Source organism: Pholis gunnellus (assembly GCF_910591455.1).
Source record: "Pholis gunnellus genome assembly, chromosome: 3".
Lineage (NCBI taxonomy): Eukaryota > Metazoa > Chordata > Actinopteri > Perciformes > Pholidae > Pholis > Pholis gunnellus.
In genome coordinates this window covers 10434597-10454194 of record NC_136529.1, presented here as the reverse complement: position 1 = coordinate 10454194, position 19598 = coordinate 10434597, and the positions used below count along the sequence as shown (strand labels likewise).

The window sequence follows — 19598 nt, the reverse complement described above, 5'->3', positions numbered from 1 at the left end:
CTTTCACTTCACTTTGTTTTGTGGATATTACTGCTATGGACAAACCCGATTCCAGGAAGAACCGATGTTATGAATGCTAATTGTTTCTGGTAATCGAGGACTTGAGTGCTGTTGATTTTATGGAGGGAACTGCTATCTGCTGGAAGAGTTCAAGTACACCAATGTTATGCATGTGGGAAAGTGTTAATTTCTCCTTTTAGGTTTGAATTCATTTCAAACACACTGACACCATCTCCGTTCTGTTCCTGCTTCCTTGAGATTTTTGCCACTGTTGAAGATCATGTTCTTTACACCTCATATTAATGATTATGATTAATTAGAGTGTTAATGTAAAGATTTATTGATGAAAGAGAAGAGTACCCAGTGGGATCATCGCTGACTGCTTTCTTTTATGTAGTACGAGTGACACAACAGTCTTCTGGTGGTTTTCCTTTACAGGAAACAAGGTTTGTTAAGGTTAGTTTAACAAGGGTTACACATCAACTCAATTCATCTATCACTCTTTACAGTGAAGGTGTGCAGGGAAGTAACTACTGATAGATTGTTGTAATAAGACATTTGAGAGTCGCTGAACTATGGTGCTATAAAGTAAGATAAATTGAGTAACAGCAATTACAGTTTAACAACGTCAAACGAGGAATTAGTTTCCTGGTACAAGGAAATAGTAACTAGTTTAATAGGCTAGCCAACTCTGGAATATGTTGTGTCAATTTGATATGTTTCCACATACACACTAATCTATGTTGTTGTTGTTCAAAGTGTCAATGAAGGGTAAAAATAGCAGTTCATGCATCCTTATTCAAATGTCTCTCCACTGTGGAAATGCTTTGAAATGAAACAAATGCACATAAATTAGGTAAATAACATAAAACATAGTCTCATCACACACACACACACACGCACACACACAGCCCCGCACAGCTGAGAGTTGATGCACTGGTTGCGTTGCTGTGCATGAAAGCTTCGTGAGTAACAACACCTGTGTGACAGCTGACGTAAGAAACGAAGGATTGGACCGGACTCAATATGGCCGATACCAATCAGTTAGAAAATGCCTCGGTCAGACCTGGTACCGATCTTTGGGATCTAATCACAGGGAAAGTACAAATTTCCATCAAAGAACCATTTAAAGCCAAGAAAATATTCCTTGATTATTCATTTATTTTTTTAAACTTGTGCGCCTGTAGACAGACGTTCGGCCCGCTGTGCACCTACAGACCAGGTTACACTTGCTCAGCCATCAATTGGAAGAGTAGCAATGTAACTCTTAACATGTATCTCTTTTGAAATGACGAACCCATAAAAACAACACGTAACTGTAAACGCTACCCAGTGATGCACAAGTACCAGAACTATTACAAGTTGAGAAGAGCTTTCTTTCATCAATTCAAAGAGCGACACGACCGAGATGTGGTTCCTGTGAAGCAGCAGGGTTCACCCAGTGGGGGAGTTTGATCCTCGCCCCCAAAGAGCCGTGTGTCACCTCAGCTCGCCTGTCACATTCTTCCGATTGCCGAGGCGGTGACAATAATGAGTTCTCTCACTCTCTGTCACTCACACTTTTCCTTCCCTCCCTCAGGCTTCTGCTTGAATCCATAAAGATGTTATTATAGTTAATTTGAGCAGAGAGGACTAAATTGACCTGGCCATTAAACACCCTGTGGGAGACATTAGGCCCTGTAATGTTGCTCTGGGGCTAAGTAGTAAAGGAACATAGTCTGTTTAGTAGAGTTTTTAATAGCGGAAGTGACTAAATTACTTTTTTTTTTTTAATTGGTTATAGTGTTGTGTTCATATGAAGGCAATCTGGGGGTCACTATTATCTCCTTAAAGCAGCTTGCCAATTAGAGCCTCCCAACATTATTGAAGTACACCATCACAGGGCCAGAGTGACTTCTTCCACAGCACATGTGATGGTGAGTAGACGATCTGGAGCACATTTTAAAGTACTCCAACAGCTCTGCAAACCAGTAGTTGTATGTTACCAAGGCATACAAGCACAAGGAAGTAATTCTATCTGTTCATTTTCTTTTTATTAGCTCTTATTTTCGGCGCTTTTATTTAGTAGTTCCAAGCTCTGACCTATATAGACGGCGTCTTTTCATGCCTTTTATCCTCCTACACACCTTCATATACTTAATCGCCACTCTTAGATTTCCAAACAGTATTGGCTGGTTAAAAGAAGAGGCTCGGTGTTGCTCAACGTGTGGGTGGCCGACGGTGTAACAGGAGTGCAAATATTGACACTGCTGCAGCCTCTAGATGGGCTGAATGTTGTCATGTATGCAGATGAAGGCGGAGGCAGCAGCTATCGATCTTCGCAACATTCAGCTTCCTCTCCGTTTGTCCATTTGATGCCTTGTTTGGAAACTCTCTATGCTACATTTAGCCCAGTTGTGTAAGCTGAGAGCTGTTCAAGCTGCAACGTTGGATACTTGGACCTCTGTAACTGTTGCACATCGTTCGCTGCTTGCTATCAAACATCACTGTTGATGTGTTGAACACTGACGAGGAGCATAGAATTGAGTTATAATCAATATTTCATCAACAATGGATCACATGACTTCTTATGTGCAAGCCGTTGCTTATCGTTATAAAGCCGCAGATAAAAGTGGCACAACGAAGCTGTATAGTAACTTTCAAGTCATTGTTTTTGGTTTTCCGGTCCAATACTTAAATGTTTTGAATCACTGTCAACAATCTCGTTTGTTGACTGTTAACTCATTTTTGGCTACAGCGGGAGGCTGTGTACTGTGCTATCTACCTGTCCTGCACCAAACACCAGACAGACACAGCTGGTGACCATAGTGGAGCAATTAGCAGCTGAAGCAATTCATAGTTTGTGGAGATAAAAAACAAATTTAAAAGAAGAGAGAATATTGGACTTAAAATCATCAGGTGGACAGACACTTGACTCCAAACGAATGCTAGTGTTGCTTCGTATCTGCTTTTTTGTAGAAATAGTAAAATGTTTGCTAGAAAGTTATTTATTTATTTATTTATTTATATATATATATATATATCTCAACTCAAAAGTGCATCGCATGTCAGTGGTGTTCTTGGAGCTTGTTTCTGCTGCCCCCATGTGGCCATTTGTGAACAGATTTGAAGACACAGAGCAATTATTCTTGTGTCATCTTGGTGTATTTATTCATCTCTAAGTATTTTGTGTTGTTTCTTCTCTTCAGATACAGGTGTCCTACTATCCCCCTGGTCAGTATCCCAGCTCTGGCCAGCAGTACCGTGTGCCCCAGCCCATGTCCCACCAGGTGTCTTATCCTGCCCAGCGCACACAACCCATGCCTCAGCCCACACAGCAGCCAGGTCAGTACTGTAATTAACTGATAACTACATAAAGACTTATAATAACAGTGTTTCCTGTGCGTTTTTTGTTTAAAATCATTCATTATTACACACACTGTGTATTTAGTGTTGCATATTTATGTTGAGAATGTTATCACTAGAAATCAGAATAGAGCTATGAAACTAGAATATCACTTTTTTTAACTTATTAGGAACACCAACCAAAATGTATCCAGAGCGAGTTAATACACAGATACAGTCCACTTGGTTTTGTAACTGTTGCATGTTGTTACCTCAGCTAAAAACTGCTAAATCATTCTCAGGTTGAAGTCTTCCAGGTGAAAGGTTGATTTTAAACGACCTCGTCGCTGTATCGTTCGGCCAAGTCAAATATGCTCGGACCAAAATAGAGTTTTTTCCTTTTTTCGGGGAAAACAGTGACAGCGTTATCCCTCATTTGGGCTCTGTCAAGGACAGGTTGTCTGTGTGTTTGTACTGCAACTGGTTAATCAGATCCATCAGTCAGTGTGACATTACATCAATCGATGTGAAGATTTCCATTTAACATACTTAACTTGGAACTTAATTGGTATAAAGTGGTATAAATATAAACCTAAAGAGGTTGTCCAGAGGGATGTCTTCTTTTTCTTTGTGCTCAAAGGCCAAAATTGATGGTAGAGGCGCTCAGCAATGCAAAAACGCTTCACTCTGGTTGAAAACAATTACAAAAAGCTGAAAATCAGTTTGTTGAAGTAAACTCTAATGGTTTTTCCCTCAAAGGCAACGGCCCAACTAGCTGTCGTCTCTTATTGTCTTCTCTTGTACTGGACCCTTCCTTTATCACACATGCTCTAATTTCTCTCCTCTAACTGTTTGTCTGTTGTCATCAGGTCTCCAGACGATGATGCCCAGCCAGCAGCCGAGCTACCAGGGTATGATGGGTGTGCAGCAGCCCCAAAACCCTGGTCTGCTTAATTCCCAGAGGGCCGGCATGGGAGGACAAATGCAAAGCATTATGGTTCAGTACCCACAGATGCCATCTTATCAGGTACCAACGGTTTTAAATCGGCTTTAGGACAACATTAATAAAAGGGTACAGACAAACAGTTGTATTGTTATCTGTAAGAAAATGAGCCTTGCCTGGTGTGCTGAACATTTCAGCCCCACCAGTGTCCACATGCATGTGGCTGATCTTAAGTTAAACGGCTCCATCTGGTGCTCATGTAAAGCCATAGTTCATGTTGGAGAGTCAGACGAAGCTGAATGACCATTAATCTTGATCCACAAAAAGAAAAGAATTGCTCTTTTTGTAGGCTTTTGGGACATGTTTCCAGCAGCGTGTTTTTCTAGGTACGCCGTTCTGTTCTTTTAATGTGTAAAATATCTGACCAGTGGATTTGTGTTGTGAAGAATATATGTGTATGGTCGGCACATTCCCGTCAGCAACTGGATTTGTTTTGTGTATACTTGGATACGGAGGATGATGTTCTGAATAATCTTTTATTTTGACTACTGATGTTGGTCGATAGTATTTGACAAGTAGTCTTTCTGTGTTTTCCAGGTTCCAGTGGGAAATGAAAATCAGCAGGTTGTGCAGCAGCAGTACCAGCAGCAGGTGATGGTTCCAGTCAGCCAGTCTGTCCAGGGGCCCATGCCCGTCTACTACAGTGTTATCACACCCACACAGCAGAACAGCACAAGGTATGTCTGAATACATGATACACGCACAAATGAGTTAGCTGTAGTGTCCAACCATTTCAGATCGTCCCCGTAACTGTTAGCAAATATGTTGTGTACAGATGTGATGTACTTCCAAATGACCGCAAAACAAATGTAACACCTTGGTATTCAGGATTTTCTTCATTATGTGGGCCTCTGTCCTCCTGTATGAGTGTGTGTTACCTCTCCCCATGCATTTATTCCTCCTCCTCTGTGTCTAATCCTGCAGCCCGTCAGTAGGTTACCTGCAGCCCCCCAGCTCTGAGCAGTATCAGATCACACAGTCGCCGTCCCCTTGCAACCCTCAACAGTTGCAGCAGCAATATTCAGGTGAGCCTTGGTGTCAAGAAGTAGCAAAGTGGCCATTAGTAAAAGATTTTAGGACTCACGGATGAAAAATGATTTCAGCCTTTTTGAAAAAGATTTTATTTTGCTTTGGTTCATTTTATCTTGTTTGTGAGCATTATTCTACCAAAGTGAATGCCTGGAGTATTTTGCAATTCAGTGATCTCCAGTGTGCAACAGAACCAGGTGAAAGGTATTCAGGGGAAGGTTCAGACGAAGGTACACAGAGTTCACACGTTGAACACGTAAATCGATGTCTGTAACAAGGAAATCTGAGAAAACAGAGAAAATCTACACGTCAGAAAGACCTTGTGCTCCCATTTGGCCTTAAGTAAATGTTGATGGTGATCATGGTCACTTCATCCTTTCAACCTCTGCTCTAGTTTGTGTCATTTACTCTGTATGTTTAGTCAGTTTCTCAGACCGCTTTGTGTTGGTAATTTGCTTTAAAAGTTATATTTCAGGCTCTGTTTTCAAACCTGAGACTAAATTCAACAGTTGGCCAAAGCTTTGGGGCTTCTTGGATTTAACAAAAAGTCAGCATCTTATTGATGTTCAGAATAATGAATGTGGTTGATATTCTGACATTTGATTTCTTAAAGGGATAGTTCAGATTGTTTGTAGTGGGGTTGTATGAGGTACTAGTCGGTGTGTATTACCTACATTAGATGCCGATCGGCTAGTACTTGCCTATAGAAAGTCCTCTGTATTAAACTATAAACAGCAATATCTCCTCAATTATCTATAATTAAATTACCTGTTTATCTGTGTGCTCTCTCTCAGGAGTACCGCCTCCTGGGCCCGGGGTGATGGTCATGCAGCTCAGCGTCCCCAATGGCCCACAGCCTTCCCAGAACCCTCCTCTGGTCCAGTGGAACCCATGCAAGTACTACAGCATAGAGCAGAGGCCCAGCAAGCCAGGGGAGCTGTACAAACCGGACAACACTCCACAGGTACACACAAATGCACATGAAGGGTAGCATTATTTTAAAGAATCCAGACTGTAACTTACAAATCCAGTCATTTGTCTTCAAGGATTCATTCATTAGCAGCCCCCTAGTGGCCAACAGGAGGACTTGACACTATTTCATATTTTTCCTTTTCTTTGTGTCCAGGCCAGTACTCAGCTGACGAGTCCCCTGGCCTCCCCCACTCAGTCTCCCACCCCGTCTCCCTCCGGCAGCGTCAGCAGCGTCTGTCCAGGCCTGGGACCTTTACCCCTCATCTCCCAGTTCCCCCGGCCAGGAGGACCCGCTCAAGGTACACATGAACACGAGGCATGAACGCTTATATGCATGTGGCCAAAGCTACTCAAATACCAACCGGGTTGTTTCAGGTTTCTCCTTTGTAGTTCACAGCAGAACGAGTAGTTCATGTTTATTTGCCTGTGTGCTCGAACCCCTGAGCAGACTTCTGCACATGGTCAGGAGGCTTTTGGCCCTGAGCCAATAGCCTCAGCAGGTTCAAACTGGGCCACCAGGTCAAACCTCCTGTACCCACACGTGGCTTCACCTCATCCCCGTCCTCTGTCCCATATTGACACACAGAGCCACAATGCCTTCACTGATAAACAGACCCACTGTTTGGAACCCATGATTACACATACAGACACAGTCTTGCATCAGTCTGCAATCCACGTGAGATCACCATGACACATAAAATGATAAAATACTGTAGGTAAGAGCTACGTTAGGCCCACAGACCCTTTTCTAAGGCTTTGGATGCTTAGCAGTTCTTTTCTTTTTACTCGACAAGTTGTGTTGAAAGAGAATCTTGAATGTGAAATGTAAGTTCCGTTAAAGCCATCACCCATCTCCTGTTTGACTGATCTATGTAAGTGTATTTACATTGTAACTCTACTTTGAAGTATGTTCAGGATTGACTGATTTTAACGTGTGAGTTGTTGTATTGTTAAGGTGATGGGCGCTACTCTCTGTTGGGGCAACCTCTCCAGTACAGCCTGTGTCCCCCACTAATGCATGGCCAGTCCTCCTACAGCACCCATCAGGTCAGTGCTGGCAAGACTTTGTTCTCATTGACAAGACATCTCGAGCATGTAATGTTTCTGGAATTCAGTTTATTTCTGGCTTGAATAGAGCCGTCATGAATTCCACACTACAAACGTAATTAAATACACCACCAGGCACATTACTTAGTTTTCTGAGTTTTTTAGATTTGATCAATGACATTTATGTTTATGTAAGAACAGAAGAAGATATATTGTGTGCATTCGTTTTCTTTTGTTGTTTACGGGTGATACGGGTGTTTGGAATGTGACCAACTAGTCACCACAAAGTATCTTGTTTCTGTGAATGAAGATGAATAAAGAAAAGAAAATTTGGGAAACAGCCACAACTTTCTTAAGTCATAATATGTTGGCTGTGGAAATTGTGTGAACTCCGTCTTTGCAGCATGTTGTGTAACCAAGAGGTAAAACGGTTCCATACATTTTAAATGGGAGCCACAAAACACTTTGAGGTGGCCAACATCTTTTCTGCAACTGTTTGAGCATCCAGTTACCAAAGACCAGGTTGATTGATTGCTTTTTATCCCCATCTAGTGTCTTGTTGTGGAACTGTAATAAACTCGTAATATCTGTGTTATAATGCATTCAGGGCCAAGGAGTGATGAAACACGGGGCACGGGGGAAAAAACAAACACTCAAATCTGCATCAACAGATCTCGGCACAACTGATGTAGGTAAGTCGGAGATGCGTCATCACAGAACCAGAATATCATCCGCCCCTGTAATTACATTCTGCCTGCAGGTATAGTTACACTCACCATGTGATCTTTCATTTTTAAAGAATCTGATGAACTCATCTGAGCCCTTGAGAAGTAGATACTGGAGGGCGGTTCTGTGTGTATAGATTATATCGGCCTTATTGCTGATTTTCCTGTATTGCTTTCCTCACAAACTCCTTTAAGTATACCTCGAGTTGTTGAAACTATACTGACGTGCACTCTCAGCACTGCATTCAAGTGTAGTTCAACAGCCGTGGCGAATTGGATTGAAGTATCCTCGGAGCTGTGCAAACCATGATTGCCCGAAGCTTAAAGTCTTTAGCCGACACAGGCAAACACACTTAGCGTGTCTCTGGAGCAGGTGCTTGAAGTCTACAAAGACACGGCCTGAGCAATCAAGGCCGCTAACATCTTCTCTCTCTGGCTCTCCTCCTCTTCTCTTTGTCCAGTGGTGAGTCGAGTGCTCGAGGTAACGGACCTGCCAGACGGCATTTCACGTCCAGAGGCCGAAAAGCTCTTCAACCAGCTGTCGATGTGCGGTGCCAAGATCCAGTGGCTGAAGGAGCCCCAGGGAGGCCGAGGAGGAGGCTGTGGCCCCTGTCCTGGCGCGGGGCCCGCCGGGCCGGGAGCCGGCGGTGGGTTCGTGGCCGGCATGGGAGCGAAGGGCGACGGCGGCGACCCGGCTCACCTCTACACGGTGGTGGCAGTGTTCCCCAGCACCATGGCCGCCCAGAGTGCTTCCTTCAAACTTAACAACAGCGGGGCCAGCCTCTTCAAACTGAGGGCCGCCAAAAAGAACTATGACCTGCGCGTGCTGGAGAGAGCCAGTTCTCAGTGAAAGGAAAAGAGAGAGGGAGGAAAGAAAGGAAGCGAAAGAGAGACTCTTGGTGGAAAAGGAGGGAAGACTGAGGGGGACTGCTCTTAGTGTACAATTTAAAAACAAAAACAAACAAAAAAAAAAATACTTGAGTTAAATGTGTCAAATGTATAAAAGGAAAGAAGGTGTGTATTCTGAGGTGGCTGGTGTTTGGTTGCAGAAATGATTTTGTTTTTTGTTTTTATTCATTGTTTTTGTTTTGTATTTATATAGCAGAAGAGCACACAAGACACACACGAGCATGTGTTTCACTGTTGCCGTGTAATGTGGGCTGCCATTATACAAAAACACATGAAATGACACACACACACACACAGAGACAGACACACACAGACAGACATACACACACAGACACACACAAGCGCAGGCAACAGGGTCACGTAGCACATAACAGAAACACACTGGACAGTCGACCTCAATCAGACCTTTCCCTCCGCTCTCCAGCCCTCCCTCCTCTTCCTCCTCTTCCTGCCAACGCTTTCTCTCCTTCCCCAACTCTCCGTCACCCAGTCGTCTCTTGAGCTCACATATTTATACATTTTCATACGCACAGTTGCGCACTCGCTCAGCTCTCCTTTCTTGCCATGTCTCATACGGCCTGCTATCTTTCTCTGCTCCTCTGTCCCTCTCATTTACTCTCTCACTGCTCTCTCCACTCTAGCTTTCTGTTTGCCTTACTGCTGTTGTGGGTTTCTGTATTGCGCTGTTTTTGTTATTTTTTTCTCAGAAGTTTTTTGTTATTTTCTTTTTTTTGGGATTCAATATATTTATATAAGTGATGTAAGGAATAAAAGAAAACTATATATTCAGTGATTTCTTTCTTTCTTTCCCCTGAGTGAAAAAGTTTAGGTCCTCCTTTTATCCTTTACTCCTTCCCTCTTCATCCCACTCTCCTCTTTCCTAGATTTGTTTCCTCCTTACTGCCCTCTACCTCACTTCTTCGGTCTTCTCTCCCTAAACTGTCCCCCCCGACGCCCCATTGTGTTTGCGTTTTTTCGTTGACAGCTGTGCAGAACGTATCAGAAGAAGTAGTTAAAGTGCACAATGATTGCATATGTCTACTGTAAATTTTATTTAATCTGTTATTTTTTGTTTGTTTTTAAAAATATAAAAGTCAAGAAAAAATCTATCAAAACATCAGCTGTGTCATGTGGTTCATTGTTTGACTTTATTGTAGCTGACTCTGAAGTTTGAGCTGCAGAGAGCCTTGGTCCACTGTGTGTGTGTGTGTGTGTGTGTGTGTGTGTGTGTGTGTGTGTGTGTGTGTGTGTGTGTGTGTGTGTGTGCGCGCGCGCGCGTCCGCCCGCCCGCCCGCCCTAAACAATGATGCTCCTCGTGCCCTCTATGGCAGCATCTGCATTCATTTTTTTAGTTTTTTCTTTTGATGTATTTATTCGTCTTGTCCATGTGTGTTGTGGTTCAGGACATCTCGACATGTGGACCGGAGGAGCCAGTGATCGAACCACAGAATAGAATTCCTAGACGACTCACTCTGAACCACAGCTGCCACACATTAACTGCTAATAGTAAAACAGCTGAGTCCGCAGTCGAGTAAATCTATTTGAGATGCTCTCAGAATAACTGAAGTGTCGGTATGATAATGTTTTAAGTGGATGTTTGACCTTAGAAACAGTTGAAAAAAACATTCTCAAGTTAATTGTCTGTTCTGTGGCTTTTAATAAAAAAGTGATTTTCATCAGCAGATGCGGTTTTCCATTAAAATGAGCTAAACTGATAACGATCATGTAGTTGTACGATCGGAAGCACCAGAACACCAACTAAAATGGTTTATCAATGTCGTGTGTGTGTGTGTTTGTTTCTTTTTCTCGCTGCCCGTTTTCTCTCCAGCTGCTAACTAGATGAGGTCCAGTCATGCTGCTCATTGGTTCCCACAGACTTCCAGCTGGCCAATCATCAGTCGGTCACTTGAGGAGGTCCTTTTCTTTTGTTGACCGGAAAGAAACTCAGAGCATGTAGTTGAAACCATAAACCATAGTAAAGACAAAACATCCACCCAAACTCTGTTCAGACTTAATTTAAAGCTGACATGGTTTTTATTTATCGTGTCTACGTATTTAATGAGGTTTGGTAAAATATCGTTTGCACTTGTCTTTACAAATCGTGAGACTTTTATTAAAAGCTGGTGATATGAAAATAATCTGTAAACCTACAAATACGCCTTTTATTATAACTATATCGTGTTCCCCTACATTTAAGATGTATGACAGCGGTGATGAAGTTATTCATAATTATCAAAACTTCATAAACTGTTTCAGAGTTACATTTTTTATGTAGATCAGCACTTCGTGTTTAAAAGTCATCAGTTTGGCTCTTTGCATGAAGAGGTTCTCGATATAACTGAGACAAATGCAATAATAAAATATTGTGATAAAAACCCAAATATGCATACACACCATGTAAATATACAACAATTATGTATATATAGATGTGTGTGAAAACAAAATGTTGGAACAAGATTTGAAGCTGTTTCGACAAAAAAATTGTAAATAGATTATATGAAATGACCTCATCTTGTAAGGAAAGAGCCAGTAAAGCCTTGCTTTTGCTGCTTCATCTGTCAAAGCACTTTGTAAATACAAGGTGTTAAAGGTGCTGTATACATAAAGTTATTACTGTCAACGAGAGCACTGCTCTTTAGCAGCATGTCAGCGGTGTTCAACAGCTCCTTCATGTGTGAGTCCACAAGGATTTGAGACTTGAGATGAATCCTCATATGTTCAGTTCAACTGTTACTATTCAGTTTGGAGACCACTTGTTTTATTGTTTTATTTCAACCACAAGATGGCGCCATGAACATGTTTTTGGAAATGTATAAAAAGTAGTTTGTAACTTACCTAGAGTTCTTGCTCGGCCCCTGAAGAAGACACACGTGGACACACGTTGGGCTTTTGATTCAGCACACTGCTGTTGAAATAAATAGAGATTGATGAACAGGTGTGTGTGTGTGCGTGTGTGTGTGTGTTTGCAAAGAGTTTTCTTTAGTACTGATACATTTTAGTTAATAGACGAAGATTAAATATAAATGTGTTGAAATAAATTACAAACCAGCGAGTGAGCAGCAGCGTACTGTCTCTAATAAGAGTAACACTTCAAAAGAACAGACTCGGCTCACGGTGGTGGTGACAGTGAGAGCGACACTGCCATCGAGATCAAGATGGCTCAGAAAGTAAATGATGCGTCTGGAGCAGAAAAAAAGATGAAAACGGAAGATGATCTACTAGCTAATGCTCTCTAACGTGTTCATCTTTTAGATCAGATTCACAAACTACATGTTTATTTGCATGTGCAATTCTGAAATGTATGAAATGTGGTACGCAGATGTTACATATGATGTAAAGAAGGCTCTTTGAAGTATACCCAAAACCCAACAGGAAGTCAGACATTTTGAATTAAATGTGGGACTTTTAAGACACCTCTGGAGCGCTCTGACATTTGATATCAGTTCAGTATTTTTACATCAAAAACAGTTTGATAAAAAGCTGTTATATCTCTTAACAGTGAAGGATGTATACTTCATCTTTCAGTCCAAAATCACACTTTTTAGCGGTTTGATGAAGGTCAACAAAACCTAAAACTATCTGAATAGTCAGATACCACTGGAGAAAAGTATTGTATGTATTTTCAGAGTATAGATGAACTGGCCCTTTAACATATCGAATTGTATTCATTCTGCCTAATTTCTTGATAGCATATATACTTTTTAATACTTGATGTTTGGACAAATATCACGTCCCCTGTTTTTCTGCTCTCTTGATTTGTGAAAAATTTCCATAGTGGGTTTGCATCAGTCTAAACTCTAAACTGCCGTATGTACTGAGACATTGTGATGGGTTTGTTTAGGATTCCTGACAGCTCAACAGAGTGATTGTGCTGAAATGTGTGAACTGTCCCCGGAATTATCAGTTATTGTAGCGCAAATCCACAGCCTGGCGGCCCACAGGACACCGCTAATCCTTCCAGTGAGGGAGAGTCGGATCCAGTTCAGCCTGTCAAGCGTGTGTGTGTGTGTGAAAGAGAGACATCCACATGGCTCTGTTTGACTAGACTGTAGTATATTTAGGAGCAGCTATGTCAAGCTTTGTTACATTCAGTTGGGACTTCTGTTGGTCTTCGTTGAAGGCTATTTTGAGATCTAAACCCTTTCAGTCCATCCCACCTGTGGATTGTGTGTGTGTGTGTGTGTGTGTGTGTGTGTGTGTGTGTGTGTGTTTCTAAACTCAATTTATGAATTTTTGTAAAATAAAAAAAGACATACAGTAGTTTTGACACGTGTGTTTGAAGTCATTATTCATGGCTCTATCTCTGGCTGATATGATACAACTCCATATGACTGTGGCTGAGACTGTGGGAGGTTCAGTATTAATAGCAGGGTTCTCATATAAACCTGACAGGCTGTGTGTGTTGCAGGATACTGGGACTGTTAAATAAAAAAAGCAAACAGAAGAGAATAATTCAATGAAATCCCAAAACTGAATCTTATTGTGTTTGTTTTCTACTTTGCTTGAATGAAAACATATTTGTTTTCCATTCACCATTATTGTCCGTTATCTGCTGGCACACAACATCTAAGTTCATTGTGTTTCATGGTTTTTCTTCTAGCACAATACTGCTCACGTATGACCCATCTTTATTCTGCTCTGTGGTGAATTTGAACCTCATTCCTCACCTGCATCTAGGTATATTTCATCTATGAGGAAGAGGTAGAGGACGAAGACAAAGACGAACCGCCTCCTCCAGAACCAGTCAAACCGGTCAACGACAGGCCTCACAAGTTCAAGGACCAACACTGCAAGAAGCCAAAGTTCTGTGATGTCTGCTCACGCATGACAGTGTGGACGTCTCTCTCTCTATTTGCTGCATGAAAAAATAGAGATATTTTCTGGATGTAATTTAGAGTTTTTGTGTTTTCTCTTCAGTAAACAATAAGTTTGCATTGCGATGTAAGAACTGCAAAACCAGCATCCACCACCAGTGTCAGTCCAGAGTTCCAGAGGCGTTTTGGCAAAATTGTGAGCTTTGCTGGTTTACGTTTTTTTTTTTTAAAAGAATGCACTGCAGAGCAAATGTTTCAACAGATATTTAGTGTACATGCTCCTCTCCTCTTTTAGCCTCCTGGATTCAGGAGAGCCTATAGTTCTCCTTTCTGCAGCAGCCAGCTGTAGAGGAGAACCTTTGTGAGTCCTACTCATGTACATTTCTACACAAAGAGACATTTTACCGTTACCATTCATTGTCTGAATGTGGGGAATTTGGTAAATATGTGCAATTCTTTCCCAGCCTAATGTAAAATCTCGACGTGAAAGAGACGTTTTTGTCACATGTAGATCAGCGGCGCATGTGTGTGATGTGATGGGGAGTTCGTCTTATCCGCTTGATACTGTGGGACAGTATTTTGTGATGGCCTTTTTACTTGCTGCCAGCTAGATCCTCAGGAGGTAGGTGTCATCTTTACTTAGCCTGTTAGCGATGTGTCCAAGACAGAGGGATGTGACTGTCAAACTGATACTGAAGCCCAGGGTTTTGGAGATGGCTGTTGCTACATCCTTCTAGAAAGTTTAAATAGAGGGGCCAGAAAACGTGAACATGATCAACCATCATTTCTCCACATTCCCTCCAGCAGCAGAGCTGACTGCCAAACCGTTGGGACTTCTGTTTAGGAGCGATAAAAAAAGCTAATCAATAGTAGTGATAGTTGTTGGCGTGCGGCTGTGTTTCTCAGGCGTTCAGCCACATGTCCTCAGTTAGTATTTCAGTGTCCGGATCTTTTCCCCGTCGTTGTTTTGGTGGCTTTCCCCCTTTTAACAATCGGTTGATCAATCTTAAATACGTCTAGAACTGCACAATCACCTGCACTCGTGTTTTCTCTGTTTCATTATTGATGGATGACCTTCGACTGGCAGCACAGTCGAACCGCACTGACCCTGTGTTGGAGACGCAACACAGGAGCGTAAAAAAGGTTCAGAGGACAAGAACAATGTGAGCGTGAATGCACGAATAACATTTTTACAGCACACATCTATCTGTTCACATGGTGCAATTATTTAATGTGTTAAAATAGCGTCAGTTTCTATAATGGCCTGTTGTGTATATGGACGGGTCACTCTAGCCCTGACTTTAGGTCACCGGGTTGGTTCGTAGAATCTTCTTTTAAGTTGTTTTATTTCCTTTACTGTTAAAGTACGTTGTTTTTACTGATTTTTTTACCCTTTTGTCTTCTTAAAATGTCTTTTTTTATGTCTATTTTAATCTGATTGTTAAAGCACAATTTAGTTATGAGATGTGTGACAACAAGTTCTTAATATATTCATTACGTATTGTTTATCTTAAATTGTTCAGATGATGAGGATGATGATGATGGAGGATGATGATGAGTCCCAGCTCAAACAGGCGGATGAAGGAGGTGAAGGAGCTAAGAGTGTGCTGAACAGCTGTCAGCATTGTAAAGGGTTAACTCTTTCCCTGGTAGATCAAAACATTGCTGTTATATTAAATTAGCTGGCAGCTGTCATTACAATATGCAGATTTTTTTCCAAACCTTTGAATCAGTTTGTTTTTGATCTAGCACCTGTAGAATTAAGCAGAAGTGACATCAAATATGTGTTACAGTAAAGGAGATACAATATGTAAAGGTGAATCATCTGTTTGTCTCGTTTTTGTTGTTGTTGTCTGCCAGCAAACTCAGAAGGGGACAAAAGAGGAGACAAGGTTCCTGCTGATGACAATGTGCCGGTGACGACCACAATGATCGATGAAAACTATGATGAAAGCTGATCAATTAATGAATGATTAACAAATGTCTCCATTTATTGTCATCTATTAAATGAATTGCCAACAATTAATTGGTTACAAGTCAAAATTCTCTGATTCCAGCTTCTTAAAGGTGAATATTTTCTGGTTTCTTTAGTCCTCTGTGACAGTAAACCGAATATATTTGAGGACTTCATTTTGGACTTTGGGAAACACTGATTGACATTTTTTCACCATTTTTTCACAATTTGTTAACCAAACAACTAATCGAGAAAATAATCGACAGATTAATCGACAATGAAAATAATCGTTAGTTGAAAACTAGCTATGATGAAGGCACTTTCTAAATGACGGGTGATAAGTCAGCACTGTGCTTTGTATGTTTGTTCTCATCGGTGTAAAAAGCTTCAGCCAGAGAAGATCGGCGCGTTCAGTCAGTGTCACTACTATGTGGCTCTGTACCGCTTCAAAGCCGTAGAGAAGGACGATCTGGATGTTCAAGCCTGACCGTCTCACTTGCACCAAACATACTTTTTTTGTGTCGTTGTTTAGTTTTTAGATATTTAATATCCTGTTTGTTCCCAAGTGCTGGTGACCGCATCACAGTGATGGATGACACCAATGAGGAATGGTGCAGAGTGAGTCTTAGATTTGTTTCCTCGTATTACTCACAGGGACGTCGAGGTGATGTTTGCAATCCTGTCTGCTCTCCAAAAGTTATGACATTTCACTTGCGTTCATGTGTGCGTTTATCAACTTCCAAGTCAGCTACATTTGAGCTTTGTGTTCATTATTTATGTAGTTGTAAAGTCAATCGACAATCAAGGGACCAAAACAACGTAAACCCTGATAGTTAGAGCTGCAGCTCACACGTTGGAGAGCTGTTCTTCAGTGTACACTCAGACGCATGATTATATAACCAAACCATTAATGCCTCCACTAATAAACCTAATCAGTCTTATCTGTAACTCTGAAGAACCCAAGGTGACACAGGTGTCACAGACACATTCAGAAATGTGTTCCATGTGTTCCATGTGTTCCATTTAGTCTGTTTTATATCCCCTATCATTTTCCTTTCAGGAAAAATGGGTTTGAGTTCTTATAGGCTAATCAAGAAGTTGTAATAAGTTGTTGTGTTTCTTGTTGTGACTGTGAGGACAGTTGATCCTCATAGGTGCAGAAACACAAACACACTCTATACTTTACACACAAATACACAGGAGTGATGTCCGACATGCAGCCTTAAGCTCTGGACAGTTCTCAAATCAATTCTCGATAGATTGTTTGCTTAATTAAAGCCAAGCTTAATCCACTCTCTGACAAACACTGGAGTCTGTTGAAGTCGAATGCTACTTGAAAATAACAAACGCAGTAATTATGCAGTTCTTTACACCGGGGGTTTCAAAGAGTGAATTGAAAGAAAAACACAGGGTGCTTTCCTGTTCAATGAATTAAACATGGTGCAGTTATTCACCTAAATACAGCCATCATGTGTTGTTGACGTGAAAAGACACAATTACACATTCAAGCCTGCGTCATGTTGACATGAAGAGACAGATGTTGCAGTGGCACTGACTTCCCTTCAGTCACTAACCTCACAGCTGCCATAAATTAAGCTGAGGACTAACTTTAAAATTCCTGTGGCTCTTGTGAAGACATGGAAACTATTCAGCTGCATGCAAATTAAGATTTGAAAACTCCAGGGACAAATTCACAATTTCAAAGTACTTAATCTGGATTTTGTTCACACTCTTCCAAATCTATTCAGATTTTGAGCGACACATAATCTACATAGCTGCTAGGGTCAAATCCTTTTCATGATTAGTCGGTGAGATTTTACAAATTGCTCTATTGTTTTGCACATCTGCAGAGACAAAATTCTTCTTACAGTCTCCAAACATGTTTTACATGCAAATTTCTGTTCATCACTTGCCATTGAGACTTGTTCTGCTTTTGGAAATTGGTCCCTGTACACTCTCGAATGTCGAATTGCAAACACTTGTGTGCAGGCAAGCATCAAGGAAAAGCAACCAGCCTACACTTGAGGAAGACATTTTTCATTTTCCCAGTCTAAGTGTGTTTGTCGTGCGTGTCCTCAGATTGTAGTGAAGAAGGGTGAGGAGGTCGACGGCTGACCGAAGGTCAGCACGGGACAGCTCGGCTTCTTCTCCGCCAACCTGCTGCAGGAGATCCGAGGAGGCACCAAACTCTCGGCCAGCCTCCTTCCCAGTTTCATCCCCTGCTGTTTGCTGACACCTTTGTTCTTGGTCCAAAGCAACAACAACACTTATATACTTGAATTTTGATTTCAACATGTTTTCAACATTTGTTTTTGGTGTTTGACTGTAAACGTCACCTGTGTGCAGAATAGATTGGGGTGGATTTACTCAGTGTGCAGGCATGTGTTAAAACAGGCAGATAAACCGTGTTAAGCCATTGTCAACAAGACTGTACAGCACACAGGTCACATTCACTGATTTAATTTTTTGGCATATTTTGTACAGTAGCTCTCATACACTTTTCCCAGGTTTGATATGATCAAACTTATCCTCATGACGTGCGTGCGTGTGCATGTGTGTGTGTAAAAGAAGTGTGAAAAAGAGCTGGGTCGGTGCTAAATATGTTAGCAGTAAGTCATTGGAGTCATTCATGAATGCTTTTCATTTCCTGTCGGGGAATACAAAATGATAGATTCAAATGAGGCAGAGGCATTTCCAGGACTTCAAAAAGATGCAGAGCTATTTGCTAGCTGCCCTGAGTGCAGTGTAATTATCCAAAGGAGACACTGGGGATGTTTTGCTATGTAAAGGGACGGCTAAGAGATCAGGTATGCAGGGAATGGCATCTGTAGGTCCGTAGAGACATTCCACTGACTACAGGCCTGAATAACAGGACACCTAGACAGACAGACAGACATCTTTATACATCTGGTTTTTACCTTTTCATCTTGCCTTCTGATTGTTGTTAATAAACCATTTCATTCGTTTGCTTTTGCTCTATTCTTTATTCTAGGTTAGATTGCCTCTTTGTTTCTGTTTGTGTCTTGCTCTCCCTCACTCTCTCTCAGCGGCCACGTTTGGATGCAGATGATGAGCTGCCTGGTCATGCCTCCTTCCTCCTCTGTTGTCTGTCAGAAGAAAAGGAGAGCAGCGTGGCCCGAGCAGGTAGCGCTGCCAGGCTTCAGCGGTCCTCCGATTGGACAACAGAGCACCCCTTCAGACACGGGTCACTTCCTTCTGGGAAACAGCCTCTGCGTCATGCCGCTCTGGACCGAGGGACCGCGTTGGAAGACATCACAGCTGCCATGTTGTCATCCCCGACCCCCTGACCCTGCCACTCCAGACAGGCAGGATGGAGGAGGGTTGCCAAAATGTTTGTGGATTTGAGTGGGTGGATGATTTTTATAAGTGTGTGTGTGTGTGTCTGCATATGCGAGTGCACCGGTGAGAGGGCGAGGACATGGAGAGGGTCAACAGCACGATGCTGTGGCAATGAATCTGTTCAATTGAAGAGAATTTCATTTTTATTGTGGAAACCATATCAAGAGCCAAACTTAGAGTCCAACTGCAGGTAAAGTTTTATTTATTCGCTCACGTTAAAATCAAACAGGACACAAAACATTGGACATTTCCAAGATTAAATTGAGTTTGCTCTATTGCCATGGATACTGGAGCTTGAAGTTGACATGTAATCTTCTGTAGATAAGACGAATGTCAAAACATTCTCTGTCAAGATCAGTTTTCACTGCACGAAAGATTAATGTTAATTAAGAAAAACAAGGAAGAAGTCCATAAGCCCTGTAAGTCAGGATTACCTTGTAGAAAGACATTTGGGCAGATAA

At 41.8% G+C, this 19598-nt stretch overlaps 1 protein-coding gene and 1 pseudogene across 11 annotated transcripts in view; both read left to right on the top strand.

Annotated features, from left to right (window-relative positions):
* r3hdm2 (R3H domain containing 2) overlaps window positions 1–10097 on the top strand; it is a 48755-nt gene extending 38658 nt beyond the window's left edge. For all 10 annotated transcript variants that reach the window (XM_079156582.1, XM_079156585.1, XM_079156580.1 and 7 more), the window contains 9 exons: window positions 3189–3324; window positions 4194–4351; window positions 4865–5004; window positions 5252–5352; window positions 6151–6320; window positions 6483–6627; window positions 7284–7375; window positions 7983–8067; window positions 8562–10097. In XM_079156582.1, coding sequence (XP_079012708.1) covers window positions 3189–3324; window positions 4194–4351; window positions 4865–5004; window positions 5252–5352; window positions 6151–6320; window positions 6483–6627; window positions 7284–7375; window positions 7983–8067; window positions 8562–8950 — 1416 coding nt within the window. In that variant the 3' untranslated portion in view covers window positions 8951–10097. The remainder of the gene's footprint in view (window positions 1–3188; window positions 3325–4193; window positions 4352–4864; window positions 5005–5251; window positions 5353–6150; window positions 6321–6482; window positions 6628–7283; window positions 7376–7982; window positions 8068–8561) is intronic.
* Window positions 10098–12164: 2067 nt separating this feature from the next.
* LOC306715821 (SH3 and cysteine-rich domain-containing protein 3-like) lies at window positions 12165–19085 on the top strand (annotated as a pseudogene). Its single transcript has 11 exons — window positions 12165–12176; window positions 13687–13839; window positions 13923–14019; window positions 14119–14168; window positions 14335–14389; window positions 14954–14986; window positions 15347–15425; window positions 15684–15733; window positions 16154–16252; window positions 17857–18024; window positions 18825–19085. The product of its transcript is annotated as an SH3 and cysteine-rich domain-containing protein 3-like (transcript).
* The last annotated feature ends 513 nt before the right edge of the window (window positions 19086–19598 follow it).